A 16,280-nucleotide genomic window follows, 5' to 3' on the forward strand; every position below is an offset into this window, starting at 1 on the left:
TGGATTCTACATCAGATCTGTGCTCTGTTCTTAGATAATCAAGACACCAGGAGCAACCTGGATATCAATGTTGGGTCTCGGCAACAGGCTACACAAGGATGGATAAATACTTATCCTTTGTCCAGTGGCATGTCAACCATATCTAAGAAATCAGGTATATTTTGGATTGCAACCAGCCAATTTTACAGCACGGTTTATGTTCAGATATTTAAAGTCAATATTTACATTAAACATCAGGCTCGTATTCTGGCAGGCTGTTTAACTACCAGGGCCAAACTCTGAAAATCAAAGGCAGAAAAAGTCTCACTGGCGACAAGGAGGGAAGTTCTGATATCACCTGAGTTTTTTGACAGAATGTTCAATTCTGTTGTGTAGGAGAAATAAGACTGGAAGAGATCAAGTTGTATTGAAATCCTGTGAGGAATTTTTTTGCTTCATGGAAACATGCCCCTAGTGTTTTTTGGGGACAGCAGAGTGACATTAGATCATGAGATCATGGACTGTATTTTTGTACAGTTTTAAAGCTACGTTCTCGTTTTTTTTAGAAGACTGTCATGTTCCTAAAGTGAATGCACTGCTTAATATCTCTGTAGCCTGTTGTACTCCATATATTCAAAGAACACCTGCATGATGAGTGGCTGCAGTGCTGACTTCCTGCTGCCAATCTGATCTAAGTTACAGGTGTCCTGTGGTTATTCAGTTCTTCTGTGTTCATGTTTCCAGCTGTGGACAGTTTGAAAGTACAGTTTCACCTACTGAACAAAAGCCACTGAAAACCTTTTAATCCTTTTCTCCAGGTATGTCCAAGAAGACAAACAGGGGGACGCAACTGCACAAGTACTACATGAAGCGCAGGACATTACTGCTCTCGTTGCTGGTGAGTCATCAGAAGGATGGGCAAACTGCATGAATTTCTAAGACCCTCTTATTGTTGCAGGATATATAAACTAAAGTATGACATTGGGAGTGTTTTGCTTCTTCCAGAAAATCCTTTATTTTTCCTGTTTCCTTCAGGCTACTGAGATTGAACGCTTGATCACATGGTACAATCCACTGTCTTCTCCTGAGCTAGAGCTGGATCAAACTGGAGAGAGCAGTGTAGCAAACTGGAGGTCTAAATACATCAGTCTTAGTGAGAAGCAGTGGAAGGATAATGTGAATCTGGCTTGGAGCATTTCTCCTTATCTTGCTGTGCAGCTGCCTACCAGGTGAGATATTTCAAAAGAAACAACTGATGCAATTACTGCTGCCTTAGAAGTTGAGTGAGTATTTACAGTAAATACTGATAGCACTTGCTGCTGGTTGCAGCCTCTTGCATACTGTCACAACTGTTTGAGACCTTTGAAAAGAACTAGATTACTTAATAGACTCATTTGGCTCAGTCACTCATGAAGTCCACCTGCCTTTCCTACCATCTGCTCTTTGCCAGTGCTTAGACAGTGTTTGATTCTGAAGAAATCAGGTTTGTTTTTTAATAGCATTCAGCCCATTAGCAAGCATAGCATTTAAGCAGTGCTAAAAGTATCTTGGAATGCAGTGTTTTTTGCTAGATATTGGTTTGCACTTTACTATTATAGGAGAATTAGCATAGTTGGCTCCAGAAGGGAAAGGAAATTCTTTCCCCCTTACGACAGTGATCGTTTTTGCCAAGTAGAGTTCTGTACACTGCTTGCTGTAGAATCCCAGACAGAATATTTCAGCCAAGAATCCACTAGTGGAAGTGGGCTGAAATACAACTGGTTTATACAAAAGCACTGGATGAGGACCAGTTGTTTCAGAATCCCCTTTCCACAGCATATTGGGGTATGTTATTTCATAGTTGGACTATTTGTTTATTGAGCATATAGTTTTCTGCATTCTGCTGTTCTCATCTTCACATAAATAGAGGAAGCCATCAAAATTTTCTAATAATGTTATTGTGTTCCTGGTTATACTTAGGTTTAAGAACACTGAAGCTATTGGAACAGAAGTGACCCGTCTGGTCCGGCTGGACCCGGGAGCTGTTAGTGATGTTCCTGAGGCAATAAAGGTACCTGGGAATGTTTTTACTGTTACAGGGCCTTAGGAGGCCCATTTCACTCAGATATATTGGAAAATACAGTCTTGACTTACCACAGGGTATGTTCTAGTGCTACCCATATCTCTGGTAGGAGGGAATAACAGAGCAGCTGTGGAAATGGGATGCTGAGAGGAGAATCACAGCAGTGAGAGGAGGTAGCCAGTTGGCTAATTGTACATTTTGCTTCTGGGTATTCTCACTGCGGCTCAAAACTCATCACTTGCACTATAATCACCATTTCTGTTCCTTTGGCAAAATAAATGAAAAGATCCCTGGACCAAGCCATGATGAGTGTTGCTGAAGTTATTTCAAGCATATACTTTTCTGTGTATCCAGAGCCCAAGGTCTGGAAGTGAGGAAGACTCATCATGCTGATCTGCAGTAGAGCACTTTAGTCCTGTGAGGGACAGTCTTGTCACAACTGTGTTCTGTACATCACCTGTAAAATAGATGGAAGGAAAGGAAAATGGAACCTTTTTTGACCCTTTCAAAATGACTCATCCTTTATTTTTTCTCCCTGTTCAAGAACTCCTGGACTGTGGTTTTAGTAACTTCATTTGGTATTCTGGGAGTTGAGGTGATTCCAACAGCTAGGTTTCCATGGAAAAAATGCATTAGATAAAACAGCCATAGTTTTGTAAAAAAAGAATGTTCCATATTTCACTTGTCCTGCTGGAGGGAGCTAGATGACAGCATAACTGTCTGATATGTCGTACCCACACATCAGTGAGTGCTACAAACCCCTAATGTGTCTGACCTGCTTTTTCAGTACCTGGTTACCTGGCACACCATCGATGCTGATGCACCTGAGCTGAGCCACGTCCTGTGCTGGGCACCCACAGATCCACCAACTGGCCTGTCCTACTTCTCCAGCATGTACCCACCCCATCCTCTGACAGCCCAGTATGGAGTTAAAGTCCTGAGATCTTTCCCTCCGGTGAGAAGAGTTCCAAGAAAGCCTCAGCACTCCAGGGGAAGTTATGGCCCTGGTCACTGTGGCCACAAATTTCATTTTAATGCCACGGAGAGGCATGTGCTAAAAGGGCATAGCACACTGCATAATGTGCACAGAGTGGGATAGAAACTTGAAGTTGATTGTCCCATGTAAAACTGGCTCATGCATTTGCAGCTTTGTTGTAAATGACACTAAGCTGAATTTTTCAGACTGCCCTTCTCAAATCATCTCTTTTGCCTCTTTGACTGACAAAGTTGTTTCTTCTAAGGTAGCAGAAAGCTGTTTTTTAGCACTTGTCAGAATTCTTTTAGGACTGTGAAGTACATGATTATTAATTATATTTTTGAAGAGAGTAACTAAACAGATTAATACTTAGATTTGAGAGAGTTGCATACATAGTTTAAAATGAAGAGGCAGTGGGATTTTGTTTATCACCTAACTGAAAGGAGCTTTACTTTGTGTATGTGACTCATCTTCCCTTCTGACTACTAAACCAAAACAGTAAAACCCTGCCATCCCTTCTCTTTCAGGATGCCATTTTATTCTACATTCCACAGATTGTTCAGGCACTGCGGTATGACAAGGTGAGATTATGAATCAGCTGCATGTGAAGAAAAAAGATTTTTAATGTAGCTTTTAAATTTAAAGCAGTAAATAAACAAAAATTAAGCTTAATCTAATGCTGCTTATTATTATCCTATATTTAATACATAGAAGAAAAATTATTGTCTCTAGAGGGTGGCTGGTTTTGGATACATCTCTTTTATGAACACATAAACTTGAGAAAGGCTACGTAGCTCATCTATCAGGAAAGGGATTTTGTTATGGGAAACCCCAGGTAGGACTCTCTTTGGATAGAGCTTTTGGAGGTCTGCATGAGACAACTTCATTAATGAAGTTAAATCATTACCCTTAATCATTTTCCTGTAGAGTTAACCAGAGAAGACATCCAGGGGTGTCTTGTGCTCTATCACATGTATGAAATCAGATCTCAGCCTTATCTTGCAGAAGCCAAAGTAAAGCTAGACAACCAAGTTCAGAGTTCATTAATGTGAGATCATTCTACCTGCCAGCGAGGCAGTGAACTCTGGTCAGTGCATTAGTTTCAGGTGAACATATTCCCATCCCATAGTGTAGGTGACTGACTGTAGTTATTCTTTGAGAACTCTGCAATGCAGAGCACAAACATCAGACACCTGTCTGTTAATGTCAGTCAAACACCTCTAGGAACACCTATAGACTACAAAAGTAGTTGCAGGTAGAGGAAAGGGAATGTGGCTGCTGGAAGGAGTATGATTTTTTTGGACACTTCAACTTCATAAGTGTCTTCTTACTTTCCAGAATTTCAGTGGAACTGTGCCAGCATATGCAGTTCTTGCCACCAGACTGTACAGTCCTTGTGACACTGTGTAGATTTGTGGTATTACAGGAGCAGTAGTGATGCCAGGCAAGACCAGTGTCCCTGTTACACTGTGCTTGGTACACTTAGTAGAAGATGCTCTGAGCTCTAAGAGATTTGAAATCCAAAAAGTACAGATGGAAAATGGCCTAGAGGTGGGGAAAGGCTGATTAGAATAACAGAATAGGTCAGTAATAAAGCTGAAAACAATTTAAGATCAGTTTGCTACCTTTTAAAATACACCGTCATTCATGTCTTTTTAGCAAAATGAGAGGGTGCAGAAGTCTTCTTTCCATCCATTTAACACTTTCTGGGTTTCTAGAATAGCTGTTAGAAGCAGTAATGTTGTGTCTGAGAGTTGTAGAACTTTGATCCTTTACTGGTCTGCCTTTGGTTACAGATGGGTTATGTTAGGGAATACATCCTGTGGGCAGCTTCCAAATCGCAGCTCTTGGCTCACCAGTTCATCTGGAACATGAAGACCAATATCTACCTGGATGAAGAAGGACATCAAAAAGATCGTGAGTACTTCAAAATATAATCTGACTTGACTCCTTTCCTTTTCCCAGTCCAGTCTAAATCTTCTTCCTGCTGCTTGTTTGTTAGGAAGAATCCTTTTAGCTGAGATATTCTCTTTTACTTGAAGAGGTGGGGCCCATTCTGCATCAGTGCCTGATAGAGTCTATCAAGAGAGACAGGGTGCTGGTTCCCTCAGTACCTTTTTCTGAATACTATCCAAAGGTGCTGATTTCCATCAGTCATATTATTTTACTTTCTGAAATAAGCTTCTGACACAATTGCTTCCTTTTTTTCACATGCAGCTGACATTGGGGAACTTCTGGAGCAGTTAGTGGAGGAGATAACTGGCTCATTGTCTGGCCCAGCCAAGGAGTTCTACCAACGGGAGTTTGATTTCTTTAATAAAATCACCAATGTTTCAGCCATTATCAAGTAAGAATTGTATTTCAGAAATTGTGCTCAGTTTGTATAAGTTTAAAACAAACTTGAGGCTTCTGTGTAGAGTAATATATAATATGCAGATAATTAAAAGGTAATTCATCTTTCTAGGCCATTCCCTAAAGGAGATGAAAGAAAAAAAGCTTGTTTGAGTGCTCTGTCTGAGGTGAAAGTGCAGCCTGGTAAGATGTGATTTAGTCATATAAAATTGTGGGCTTTTACATTCAACATGATTATTTATTTTCTGCAAGCAGATCTTGAAATCCCTGCGAGTGGCAGTTTGTAGAGATTTCAGTTTTGGTGCTGGTGGATGTTCTTGTTTGATTATTTCTTTCTTGAAAAAAATTCAAATATTTTTGTCCATCCAAAATTTTCTATATAGTGCATCAAAACTTACCCAAAAGCAAGTTAGGTAATGCATATAGTGGATAAAAGTAGAAGTGTGTGTCTGAAGAGAAGGATAAATAAACTCTTTTGCTTTCTACCACCTTCTTTTTTAAAAAGATGTGGTGTTTTTGAGAAGTTTTGTTATTTCAAGAATGAAGCATGTCCAGTTCCTTTAATTCTCCCCTTTCTCCCATCAGGCATTCTCTTGAAATGTCATTATCTGAGGGTACTCTCAAATCCTGAACATACATTTTCCCAGCCTGGATCTTCTCTTTAAAATGGAGTTTAATGAAAGCTTTTCCTGACCTATAACAGGTCTCAGACCTTGTACCATGTGTTGGTGACTGAGGGCACTGCCCACTGGTGCTGCTGCCACATCTAATTCAGGACTGCTGTAAGAAATGTCCTTTCTGTGGTACAGGTTCTGCAGTATTAGCTCAAAACTGTCAGATTCTGGGAATCTCTCACTAATGCAAAGGATACCATATCCTTCATGGCTCACAGACTGTAATCTCCAGTTTCTCTCTAATTCAAAACTATGTACTGAAGTTTTAGGCACTGCCATCAGTTATTGTCCAACTTGCATTGTCTCACAGTGGATTTGTTCTCAGCTGTCTGCTGTTTTGCAGGCTGTTACTTGCCCAGCAATCCTGAAGCAATCGTTCTGGATATTGATTACAAATCAGGAACTCCTATGCAGAGGTACCATGCTCTTGTTATATTTATTTTTATATAGATAGATATATGCTTGTTAAGTTAATTAATGATATGCAAGTATTTTTCTATAAATATTTGTTTGGCTAGTTGCACTCATCATCATCTTCGTTTCTTCTGTAATTTAGTGCAGCAAAAGCACCTTATCTGGCCAAATTCAAAGTGAAACGATGTGGAGTCAGTGAGCTTGAAAAAGAAGGTGAGTAACTGCAACCTGATCACTGATATTACTAATTAATCGTCAGCAATGCCTTTAAAACTGCCTGCTTTTAGTGACCTGTACCACTGCAGAAAAAGTATTTCTGTGTTGAACTTTATCTGCCTTGATTCAGCTGAGAAATTAAACTGGATTAAAGGAAGAGAGAAGAAAATGCTGAGAACTTAATTTTTTTTTTTTTAAGTCCCAAGAAGCAAGCCACATAGGGCTCTTGAAGAAATTATAACAGTTACTTTAGACTAAAATAGCAATCACTGGCCTTTTCTGGGTTTTTAGACAGTAGCAAAATCCAGGTTTTGGCAGATTTTCTCTCACAAGATGTTTTGTGGGAGTCTCCAGCTGTCTAGCTCAACGCAGTGCAGACAGTTATTAGATAAATCACAAACACTGGTTTGAGATGTTCTAATTCCTCTAGACAAAGGGAACTATCTTATGATAGTTACCTTGTAAAGCAGAAATATCTGTGGTGCACGTGCAGTGGAATGCTGTGGGTTTGAGTGCAGAGGGCTTGTCATGACAGAAAGTTACTGATGAAAGTGCCTGTCTGGGTTTTGCTTGGTTCTCTTGTTGCAGGTCTGCGCTGTCGCTCTGACTCCATCGATGAGAGTGAGGAAGAGGATGAGGACAGTCAGAAGGTCTGCTGGCAGGCTGCAATCTTTAAAGTGGGCGATGACTGCAGACAGGTACAAAGCTGTGGGGCTTTGCACTTAGAGGACGCAGATTTTAAAGGTGATAATGTATAAGAAGGAAATAATTTTAATATAGAAGTATTTTCCTTTGGAACTTTGGTAATCTCTGCTAGTTATGGACTGATAGGGAGAACTGTGTGGTACCACTAGAGAAGTTCTGGTTTCGAAATAAAGGCCATTCTGTCAAGACAGGTTTACCAAGCCTTAAAAATTTTTTTACAGAATTTATTTTTCAATTGAGCTATTGGTAATATAGCTTTAGTTCCTAAGGTGGGATCTTGTACATTGAAATTTGATTGATTAAGAGGGAATGCTGGTTATTATCCCTGGAGTTATTAATAGCCCTTGTATGAAAGGGTGATAGGCAGTTCATTCTTAGGTCAGCAGTTAAATCATCAATGTTGCTTGCTGCCCATTCACACAGCATTTATCAGTTCCCTTTTTGATTTCTCCCCTAGTGCATACACAATCACATCTGCACACCTGCTTAACTTAATGTGCACCTCAGCATTCTTCAGAGCATGTTTATAATCCAGGTTATGACTTGTAACCCCTGTAATGTTTGTGCAATTTTTTTCTTGTCTGACAGGACATGCTAGCTTTACAAATCATCGATCTCTTCAAGAACATATTTCAGCTGGTAGGCCTGGATCTTTTTGTGTTTCCATATAGAGTGGTGGCCACAGCTCCTGGGGTAAGTGAGCAATTAACTGTAGTTCTGTAGAAAATTCAAAAATACTTTCTTCCAGCACACATAAAAATTCCATTCTACGAGGAAGTACTGCTCACATCACTTACGCCAAATATTTGGAGTACCAGCAATAGAAAGAGTCTTTCCTCTCCTGCTTCCTGCTTTTCTAAAGCTTTTGGCTCTGAAAGTTTGCTGCTTGCAAATGTTTGGTTTGATTTCTGGGACTATATTGTGCAAAGCAGTGGAAAGTCACGGAGTTTGTCTTAGTTGCATGGAAATCCTAAAAGAGAGGATATACTTTTTTCAAATTAATGAACTAGAAAATTTGTATTTGGTGATCTATAGGCTTCCCCATATTTCCCAGAGAACCTGTATGACTGCCAAGAGCCATGAACAAAATATATTTGGGAGCATGCTTTACAAACCTGTTTCTCTTCTTCCCCTCCAGTGTGGTGTTATTGAGTGCATTCCTGACTGCACATCCCGTGACCAGCTGGGCAGGCAGACAGACTTTGGGATGTATGATTATTTTACAAGGCAATATGGAGATGAGTCTACCCTTGCATTCCAGAAGGTAAAATATCAGTGGGCAAGCATAGCAAAATATCAACCTAGAAACATTCTACCTATAAGAAGTAATGACAAATAATTACATAATGACTACTATAATGCTGTATCTAGTTCCTGATGCTGATAATGCTAATAATAATCCAGTTTTAGCTATTAGTGAGTTAGCCAAAGGAGTAATTGCAGCTATAGACATATGGAGAATGTCATTGGACATTGCTTCAAACTAATCATAAATGGAAGAAAAAAGCTTTGTTTGTCTGTCTCATCTCCTGATGGAGAGTTATTAAATTCTGTCAGTTGTTCTGATTTGTTTTCACTTGTTGTTTGCACAGGCCCGCTATAATTTCATCCGCAGTATGGCTGCCTATAGTCTGCTCCTGTTCCTGCTCCAGATTAAAGACAGGCACAATGGCAACATCATGCTGGACAAACAGGGACACATCATTCATATTGGTCAGTCATATGCACCTCTGAATGTCAGTTATTACCTTTGCTTTCTGCTCTGAAGTATTGCTGATAACAGACAATAAGCCATTTCCCCTTTGAGATCCTGTATACTGGTTTCACTGTTTGTAAACATACATGGAAGGTTTTCATGCCTTCGTCCCTAGTGTTGTGTGTTTGTGTTGGCTGCTTCTGTGTCAATTTAGCTCTGTAAAATTTTGTCAGGTTCAGGAAAGTATATACACACAGATGTATGACATGGCAAAGCACATACACACGGATGACACATGTTTGTGTACTCGTGCATGGATACGTGTGTGCGTGTGTGTAATTACAGAAATGTGTCTTTGGATTCCTTTCATCACTGCAAGGGTATGAATTAAACTTGACAAGTAAATTTATATAGTTGTGTGAGGCTGTAACCTCTGCTTTAGCTTTGCTTTTCTGGAACTGCACCCAGTATTTCAGCAGTTTATTTGATATCACCATTCTTACATCTGTTCTCATGTCATGTTGATGATGGTTTTGTTGGTATTCTTACACTTCACCAAAGCTTTTTTCCAGTTGGAGTTAAAATGTTTACATTAATACATGCAATCCACATCTCTTGCTTCTGTCAGCTGTAACAGTGCACAATTAACCAACAAAGTTTATGAGGCAGTTTATCTTTTGTGCACAGATTTTGGATTCATGTTTGAAAGCTCACCTGGTGGAAACCTGGGCTGGGAGCCTGACATTAAACTGACTGATGAGATGGTGATGATAATGGGAGGGAAAATGGAGGCAACGCCATTCAAATGGTTTATGGAGATGTGTGTCAGAGGCTATCTGGCAGTCAGGTAAGGTGTTCTTAGCTGCTCAGAGTGGAAGTTGTTGCATGCCCAAAGCCAGATGGGAAGATAAATAATAAAAAATGTCGACTTGTAGGGAGTCTGAACCTGGTAGTCTTGCAAACTTTGAAACAATGTAATAATCCTGATATTTTACAGTTTACCATTGTGGGGTTTTTTTTTGTCCTTATGTTATATTTTAAAATTTTATATATTCAATATATGAATGTGATGTTTCACACGTTTCCTCACACAATTTAGTGCACTGTTAATACAATAAGAAACTACTGTCTTGGAATCAAGATCATTTTGGTTCCTTGAGGGGAAACAGTCTGGACAAAGTTCTTGTGGCAAAGCAAATGTGTGTCACTCAAGTAGCAGAGTAAAAGCCTGGTAGATAATAAGTGTTCTGAGCAAGGGGACAGGAAGGAGAAGGGAAAGTGGGCTGATATAGCAAAGAATTACCCAGTGTAATTAAGATTAAAAGATCCTATGTTCCTGTGTGGTGTTGCTGGTTTCAGCCTTTTATGCTGTTTTGGTGCACTGCTTCACCTTTCTGATGCCAAAGAAATGTTGTTTGCTAAAGCATTACTTTACATAATCCTTCTTGAGACTTCATCTAGCAGCATTCTGAGTATCTAACAGTCCAGCATAAAGGAGTGACATTTAATTAAAGTGACAGATTGCAAGCAATGGTGTAGCTTCACCAGCAAATGTAAGAGGATTATCTGTGTTGATTTAATTACAGAAAAAGGTGGGATCCAGCTCGTTGAACTCCTCAGCTTGTGTGCTTTAACTGCTAAGGCTGCAGGAGTTTGAATGCTCTGACGTTTTTGTCCTCTTTTTCTCTAGGCCTTACATGGATGCTGTGGTCTCACTGGTTACCCTGATGTTGGATACAGGGCTGCCCTGTTTCCGAGGGCAGACAATCAAGCTGTTGAAGTAAGTCAGCAATATGTGTGAACTGGAAAATGTTTTTTAGTAGAATATTATGTCATTTGTACCAAGTGGTTTCACAAGAAGTAGCTACTTGCAGGAAGTGAAATCATACCTGGCTGAGCTTGTGCAGAGAGACATTTGTACCATGTTCAAAGGAAACCTCACTAATTTTCTCTTATTTGATTGTGATTTTCTGCAAATAGACACAGGTTCAGCCCCAACATGACTGAAAGGGAGGCTGCAACTTTCATTATCAAGATCATCCAGAATTGTTTCCTCAGCAACAGGTTTGGCTTCTATGCACGTTTTCTCTCTCTGGCTAAAGGAAGGCCATCAGGCTTTGAGCAGAGCTGAAAAGTAGAGTTTTATCAGTCAGATGCCAAAAATTTTTGAGTCGTTGATAGTGCAGGGTAGCAGCTTTGTTTCTGAACGTGCTGCATCTCCTCTGTTTTGTGCTGGGAAGGAAGACTTAAGTCCAGGATGGTCAAGTAGCAAGGCTGGTTAGACTAAAGAATAAATATAGTAGTTAAACATCTTAAGCACATGCTTTATTATGCTAGATAATACAGACTTTGTGGGCTGTATTGGAGAGTCTGTCACAAATTCTTGTGTCATTCCATATGGGGTCAGCTTGAGACCAGTGCCACTCACTGGCTTAGATACAGCCCACTAGAATGGAGGTTCCAGTGCTCCCTAGTGCACCTGCTCAGAATCTCAGATTAATATTGGGGGGTGAAGGCAGTGACCCTGCTGTGTGAATGGCCAGAACCAGCTTAGTTCTGACAAACTTGAGCTTTTCTACCTGTGGCATGGCTAATCTGTGACCTGAATAAGCTCTACCCACGGATAATTGAGTTATCTGTCACAGGCTGAAATTTGTTTGCTCAGTCACTCATCAGAGATGCTGCTGTTAATGCTGTGATTTCCTCTGCACTTTTATTTTCATTATTAGCATTCTCCTTAATTAAGATGACTTCTATTTCCATATAATCCTGTCTCTATGCAGCCCTGATGATCTTGATTCATTCATTATGCATTTCCTTCTCCTAAAACAAACTGCAAATGCCCTGTGATGTGCTTGTGGCTTATCCAAACACAGGATTCGAGCCGCTGATGCTGTTGCCACGCTGGGAAGTGTGGAAATACTTTTTAAAATTAGTTTAAACAAGAGCAGGATGTTTAGTGCTGTCCATAACAGTAACTGGGCCTTCACAATGCCTTCAAAGGATGGAGGACTAGTTTTGATTAGCAGCTGATTTCCTTCACCCATGTTTTGTCTCTGTGAGATCCTGATGAATGTTTCTTGACAATGGGTGCAGTGTTTTTTTAAACTTTTCCTTACCTCTGGTTTGCTTTTCTTCTCTAGGAGTAGAACATATGACATGATCCAGTACTACCAGAATGACATCCCATACTAGACACTAGAGATCCACTGCTGAAGTGAAATGTGCAACCCCGTGCCCTCACTCCAAACTTGTGACAAACAGGAGATGCTCGTCACACCTTGCTATCTTCCACCCTCTGTGTATGTGTGTGTACATGTTGGGTACATGTTTCCTGACCACTGCAACAATCAGTTCTGATCCATTCCTTTCTCTATACCAGGTTATATATATTACTGTTTTTCCCTGGATTTTTGGAGTTGGGTTGCAATCACAATAAAAATTGTATTACAGTTGTGAATGTGTGAAAGTGGTAAAGCTTGAGGAGTTCGATAATTTTTCATGCAATGCAAGGATTTTATAATGTCTTTAAAAAGTAAATTAAACCCTTTCCTGCACAATCGCACAAAATGCCATAGTAGGGAAGGGTATGGATTTCTCTTTGGAAACAGAAATGTTAACTTTTTCCAGTTTTACTGTAGAAAAAGCTCGATAATCATCCAAGGTGGTGATGTGTGTGTAGCTGTGTTCATATTTTGCACTGTACATGGTCCCTGCTACATGGTCAGTATTTCATATGTACATGAAGAATGTATTTTTTCCTTTTGTGTGTTTTAAAAAGAGACTCTACTGAAGATATATTTAATCTATAAAATATAATAAAATACCTTAGACTTCGTGTCTGTTGCAAATGTTTTGCCCTGTGCTGTTTTTAGTGTATATACATCACTCTGCACCCTTGTGTACTGTTCATTATATTACTCCCTTTCTTTCTAATAGAGAAATCTAATTTCTTCTTCAGCTGCTTGTCCATCTCAAGTGAGATTTTTTATTCGTAAAATAAATGTTTGGTGCAAGAGCTGGAATATAGGACCAAGGTAAAGCTCCCCAGTGTTGCTGACTGAGGGCCTCTATCCTGGGCTGGGACATAGGTCTTTCGGGGGTTTTTTCCCTATCTACATGCTTGTCCTTCTACATGGGCTCTTCAACGCAGGGGCTGTCCCCTCTTTAGGGGAATTTTTTTTCTCTCTTTAGGGGGATTTTTTCCCTTTTGGGTGCTTTTCCCCAGTGTCCGGATCGTGCCCTCCGGGAAGGAAGGGGATGCCCGGCCTGGACAGGTCGCCGGGGCGCCCCGTGGCGGCCCCCCCGCTGCGCGAGCGTGAGCACCGGCGCGAGGGGCCGGCCTCAGCCCTGAGGGACAGCCAGCCCTGAGGGACACCCCGCCATGAGCGATATGCGGCCCTGAGGGACACCCCGCTCTGAGGGGCGAGGACGACACGGGGTATGGCCCTGAGAGCTGAGGGGGACACAGCCTCCAGGGGTGAAAGGATGGAGGCGTCGCCAGGGACAACGAGCCCTGAGGGCTGAAGGGGACGCGACACACGGTCCCGAAGCACAAAGGGTGAGCGGGTCACGGGTCAGCGCCCCGAGGACAGCTCAGCGCTGAGGGGCGGTGGTATCTTGAGGGAGACCCAGCCCTGAGGCGGAGTCTTGCCTGAGGTGGGCCTGGCCGTGAGGCGGGGCTCTGTCCTGGGGTGGGCGCAGCCCTGAGGTGCGGTTCTGTGGTGTGAGGAACGCCCAGTTCCATTCATCTTAGGGTCACGCTTCTGGACGCAGCTGTGACCCTGAGGAGCATGCTTCGGGGCTGTAGTTGCCCAGGCCGGGGGGGTTCCTCAGAAGCTGGGCTGTTGCGGCAGATCAGGGTGGTCTCTGTCTCAGGGGATGGTAGGTCGATTATATGGCTGTGCCCACGGCTTCCCCTTGGGAGTGTGCATTTCTGAGCACTTCTGAGTCAGCTTTTAGTCTCCCGGAGTGTCCCTGGGGCCCAGGCAGCGGGAGCTGCTCAGGGGGACCTCCTCAGCCCAGAGCCAGGGTGACTGGAGGAGGTCCCTGCAGAGAGGGGAGCATCACTGAGCTCACAACTCAGGGAGCCTCAGAGGGGGCAGCCAGGGCAGCGTGTTTTGGCTCTGCCTTCAGGGTATGTCCTGTGCGTGGTGCAGTGGAGGGCCTGTCCCTTTTCCATTGTGGGTTGCATTCAGAATTTACACCTGCTTTTGCTATGGGTGTTAAAGTAGGTTTTGTCTCTTGCCTGTGCAGTGGGTGGCTCACAGAGAAGTGGGCTCTGAGCTCCTGTTCTCATTATGGGGAGGTGCCACTGGCTTTCTAAAAAGGTTTGGAGGCTCATCAGGGAGAAGTAGCATGTAAGAACTGCTTTATTTATTGATTTCATTCAGATTTATTATATAACCAACTGGGACATGGAGTAATTTTGGTACTCTGTGCCTGCAGCTACTTGAACCTATTTATGCTTCACAGGAAAGGAGCTGATAGGCACTACAAATGTCGTAAGCTTCTGCACACCTTTCCTTTAACAAGGAGCAGGTGGAGTGAGGAGATGTGAAGGCTTCTTCTCAGGGGAGGTGGTGAGGAGTTCTAATATTTTGTTAATTCAAGACAGTGCTTATGTGTATGTACTTTCCTGTACCTCAGAATCAATGTACCATGTTAAAAATATCTAGGGCTAGAAGTGAGTAATTAGCTGGTGAATAATAATATTAGAAATAATAAATTGAGCTTTGGTAATCAGAAAGTTGCAAATCTCAAACTCCTAGTTGCAAAACTCAAACCACATAGCAATTTGTGTGTATTCCAGCATAGAATGCCCAGAATTTGCTGGAATACAATTAAGGCCATCCAGGTTTTGTATCAGGATGTGAATGAGTTTAAGTGTTCTTCACAGTGCTTGCTTGCTTCAGTCAGGCTGTCTGGAGAGCTGATGTGGTCTTAGTTTCTTTTAAGTTTGTTCAGAGAAATGAAAGCTGCTGAAGGCAATTGAGTATAGTTACTGTAAGAACAAACTTGTTTACTGTATGGTCCGAAAAACTCAAATGGCTGCATTTGAGATATGGATGCATCATTTTGTACTGCTGTGAATCTTGCAGAATATTGTGAATGTGTTAAATCTCCACGTTGGCAGAAATTATAGGCTCCTGTGACTTCTAATCTCTCTGCAGTGTCAGGTGCACACCTGACATCCACAGATTTCGTTTTCTCAAGTTAACTGCACTTTCTTCCCTTCCACTCCCTTCAGGGTTCCTTCTTGCAGCACAGACATGGGAGAAAACTCCCCTGTAATTGAGTGTCCACTGAGATACGGAGGGGATTCGGCTGTTTACATTTAATCATGCAAGGCAGTACCCTGAAGATTCCTCCTAAGTGGGTTGTGTACTGTATCTTCCTCCAGAGAGACTGAGGAGGCAGGAATACTGAGACACCCCACAATACTGCAAGTGCTTCTGAGATACTGAATCAATGCAGTTGGAGTCACCACAGACTCACCTCACCTTCATCCTCCCACCAGGGAAGGATACGTCCTTGACACATGGAGGCTGGCAGGACTTTCAGAAGTTACTCAGGTAATTAAACCAGATAGAATTAAGACCTACATGAAGGTACTGTGAAGGGTTTTGTCTCTGAACTTTATGCCAGAATATGTCCTGATGCCTGGGCAGCCTTGGGAGAAAAGACACATCAAAAAAAAAAAAAAAAAGAAAAAAAAAGGGAAAAAAACTGCTCATTAAAAAAAAAAAAAATTAAATAAATTAAAAATCTAGGGAAAGATGCTCCTGTGGTTTCTCCACTCTCAGCAATTCCCAGTCATGGTGAGAGACAGACTTCCTGGGCCAATACCCACTGCAGTTCTTTCTGCATTGGCCACGCATATAAAGAGCTTTTAAGAAAGGAGCAAAATTTATAGTGATTCATTTGCATCTGGTGGACCCGGGGTTCAGAGCCACTGGTAACTTGATCAGCACCATTGAAATGCTAATCTCATTATGTGTGTTAGAGACTGAAGCTCAGCAATCCACCTCCGTTAGCGCAACGTGCCTGTGTGATCTTCTGGCTGGTACGCGGGGTCGCGGTACCCCCTGCAGGCACCCAGCACATGCTGCATAGCCGCATCAGCGCTGATGTGGGCAGGGAATGGGAGCTCGGTGGAGGAGCCATGGAATGAGTCAACATAGGAAGAGGAGCTACAGTTCTTTC

At 41.9% G+C, this 16,280-nt stretch overlaps 1 protein-coding gene across 2 annotated transcripts in view; it reads left to right on the forward strand.

Annotated features, from left to right (window-relative positions):
• The window catches only part of PI4KA (phosphatidylinositol 4-kinase alpha), a 54,232-nt gene extending 41,307 nt beyond the window's left edge, over positions 1-12,925 (forward strand). For both annotated transcript variants that reach the window (XM_018916529.3, XM_018916530.3), the window contains exons 37-55: positions 35-154; positions 798-877; positions 1,015-1,208; positions 1,939-2,029; positions 2,829-2,996; positions 3,545-3,598; positions 4,814-4,934; positions 5,235-5,364; positions 5,482-5,552; positions 6,387-6,459; positions 6,600-6,670; positions 7,262-7,371; positions 7,967-8,071; positions 8,517-8,642; positions 8,971-9,091; positions 9,762-9,921; positions 10,765-10,854; positions 11,055-11,138; positions 12,218-12,925. In XM_018916529.3, the coding sequence (XP_018772074.2) occupies positions 35-154; positions 798-877; positions 1,015-1,208; positions 1,939-2,029; positions 2,829-2,996; positions 3,545-3,598; positions 4,814-4,934; positions 5,235-5,364; positions 5,482-5,552; positions 6,387-6,459; positions 6,600-6,670; positions 7,262-7,371; positions 7,967-8,071; positions 8,517-8,642; positions 8,971-9,091; positions 9,762-9,921; positions 10,765-10,854; positions 11,055-11,138; positions 12,218-12,269 (2,021 nt within the window). In that variant the 3' untranslated portion in view covers positions 12,270-12,925. The remainder of the gene's footprint in view (positions 1-34; positions 155-797; positions 878-1,014; positions 1,209-1,938; positions 2,030-2,828; positions 2,997-3,544; positions 3,599-4,813; positions 4,935-5,234; positions 5,365-5,481; positions 5,553-6,386; positions 6,460-6,599; positions 6,671-7,261; positions 7,372-7,966; positions 8,072-8,516; positions 8,643-8,970; positions 9,092-9,761; positions 9,922-10,764; positions 10,855-11,054; positions 11,139-12,217) is intronic.
• Positions 12,926-16,280: the final 3,355 nt, after the last annotated feature.

Source organism: Serinus canaria, chromosome 15 (genome assembly GCF_022539315.1).
Source record: "Serinus canaria isolate serCan28SL12 chromosome 15, serCan2020, whole genome shotgun sequence".
Taxonomy (NCBI): Eukaryota; Metazoa; Chordata; class Aves; order Passeriformes; family Fringillidae; genus Serinus; species Serinus canaria.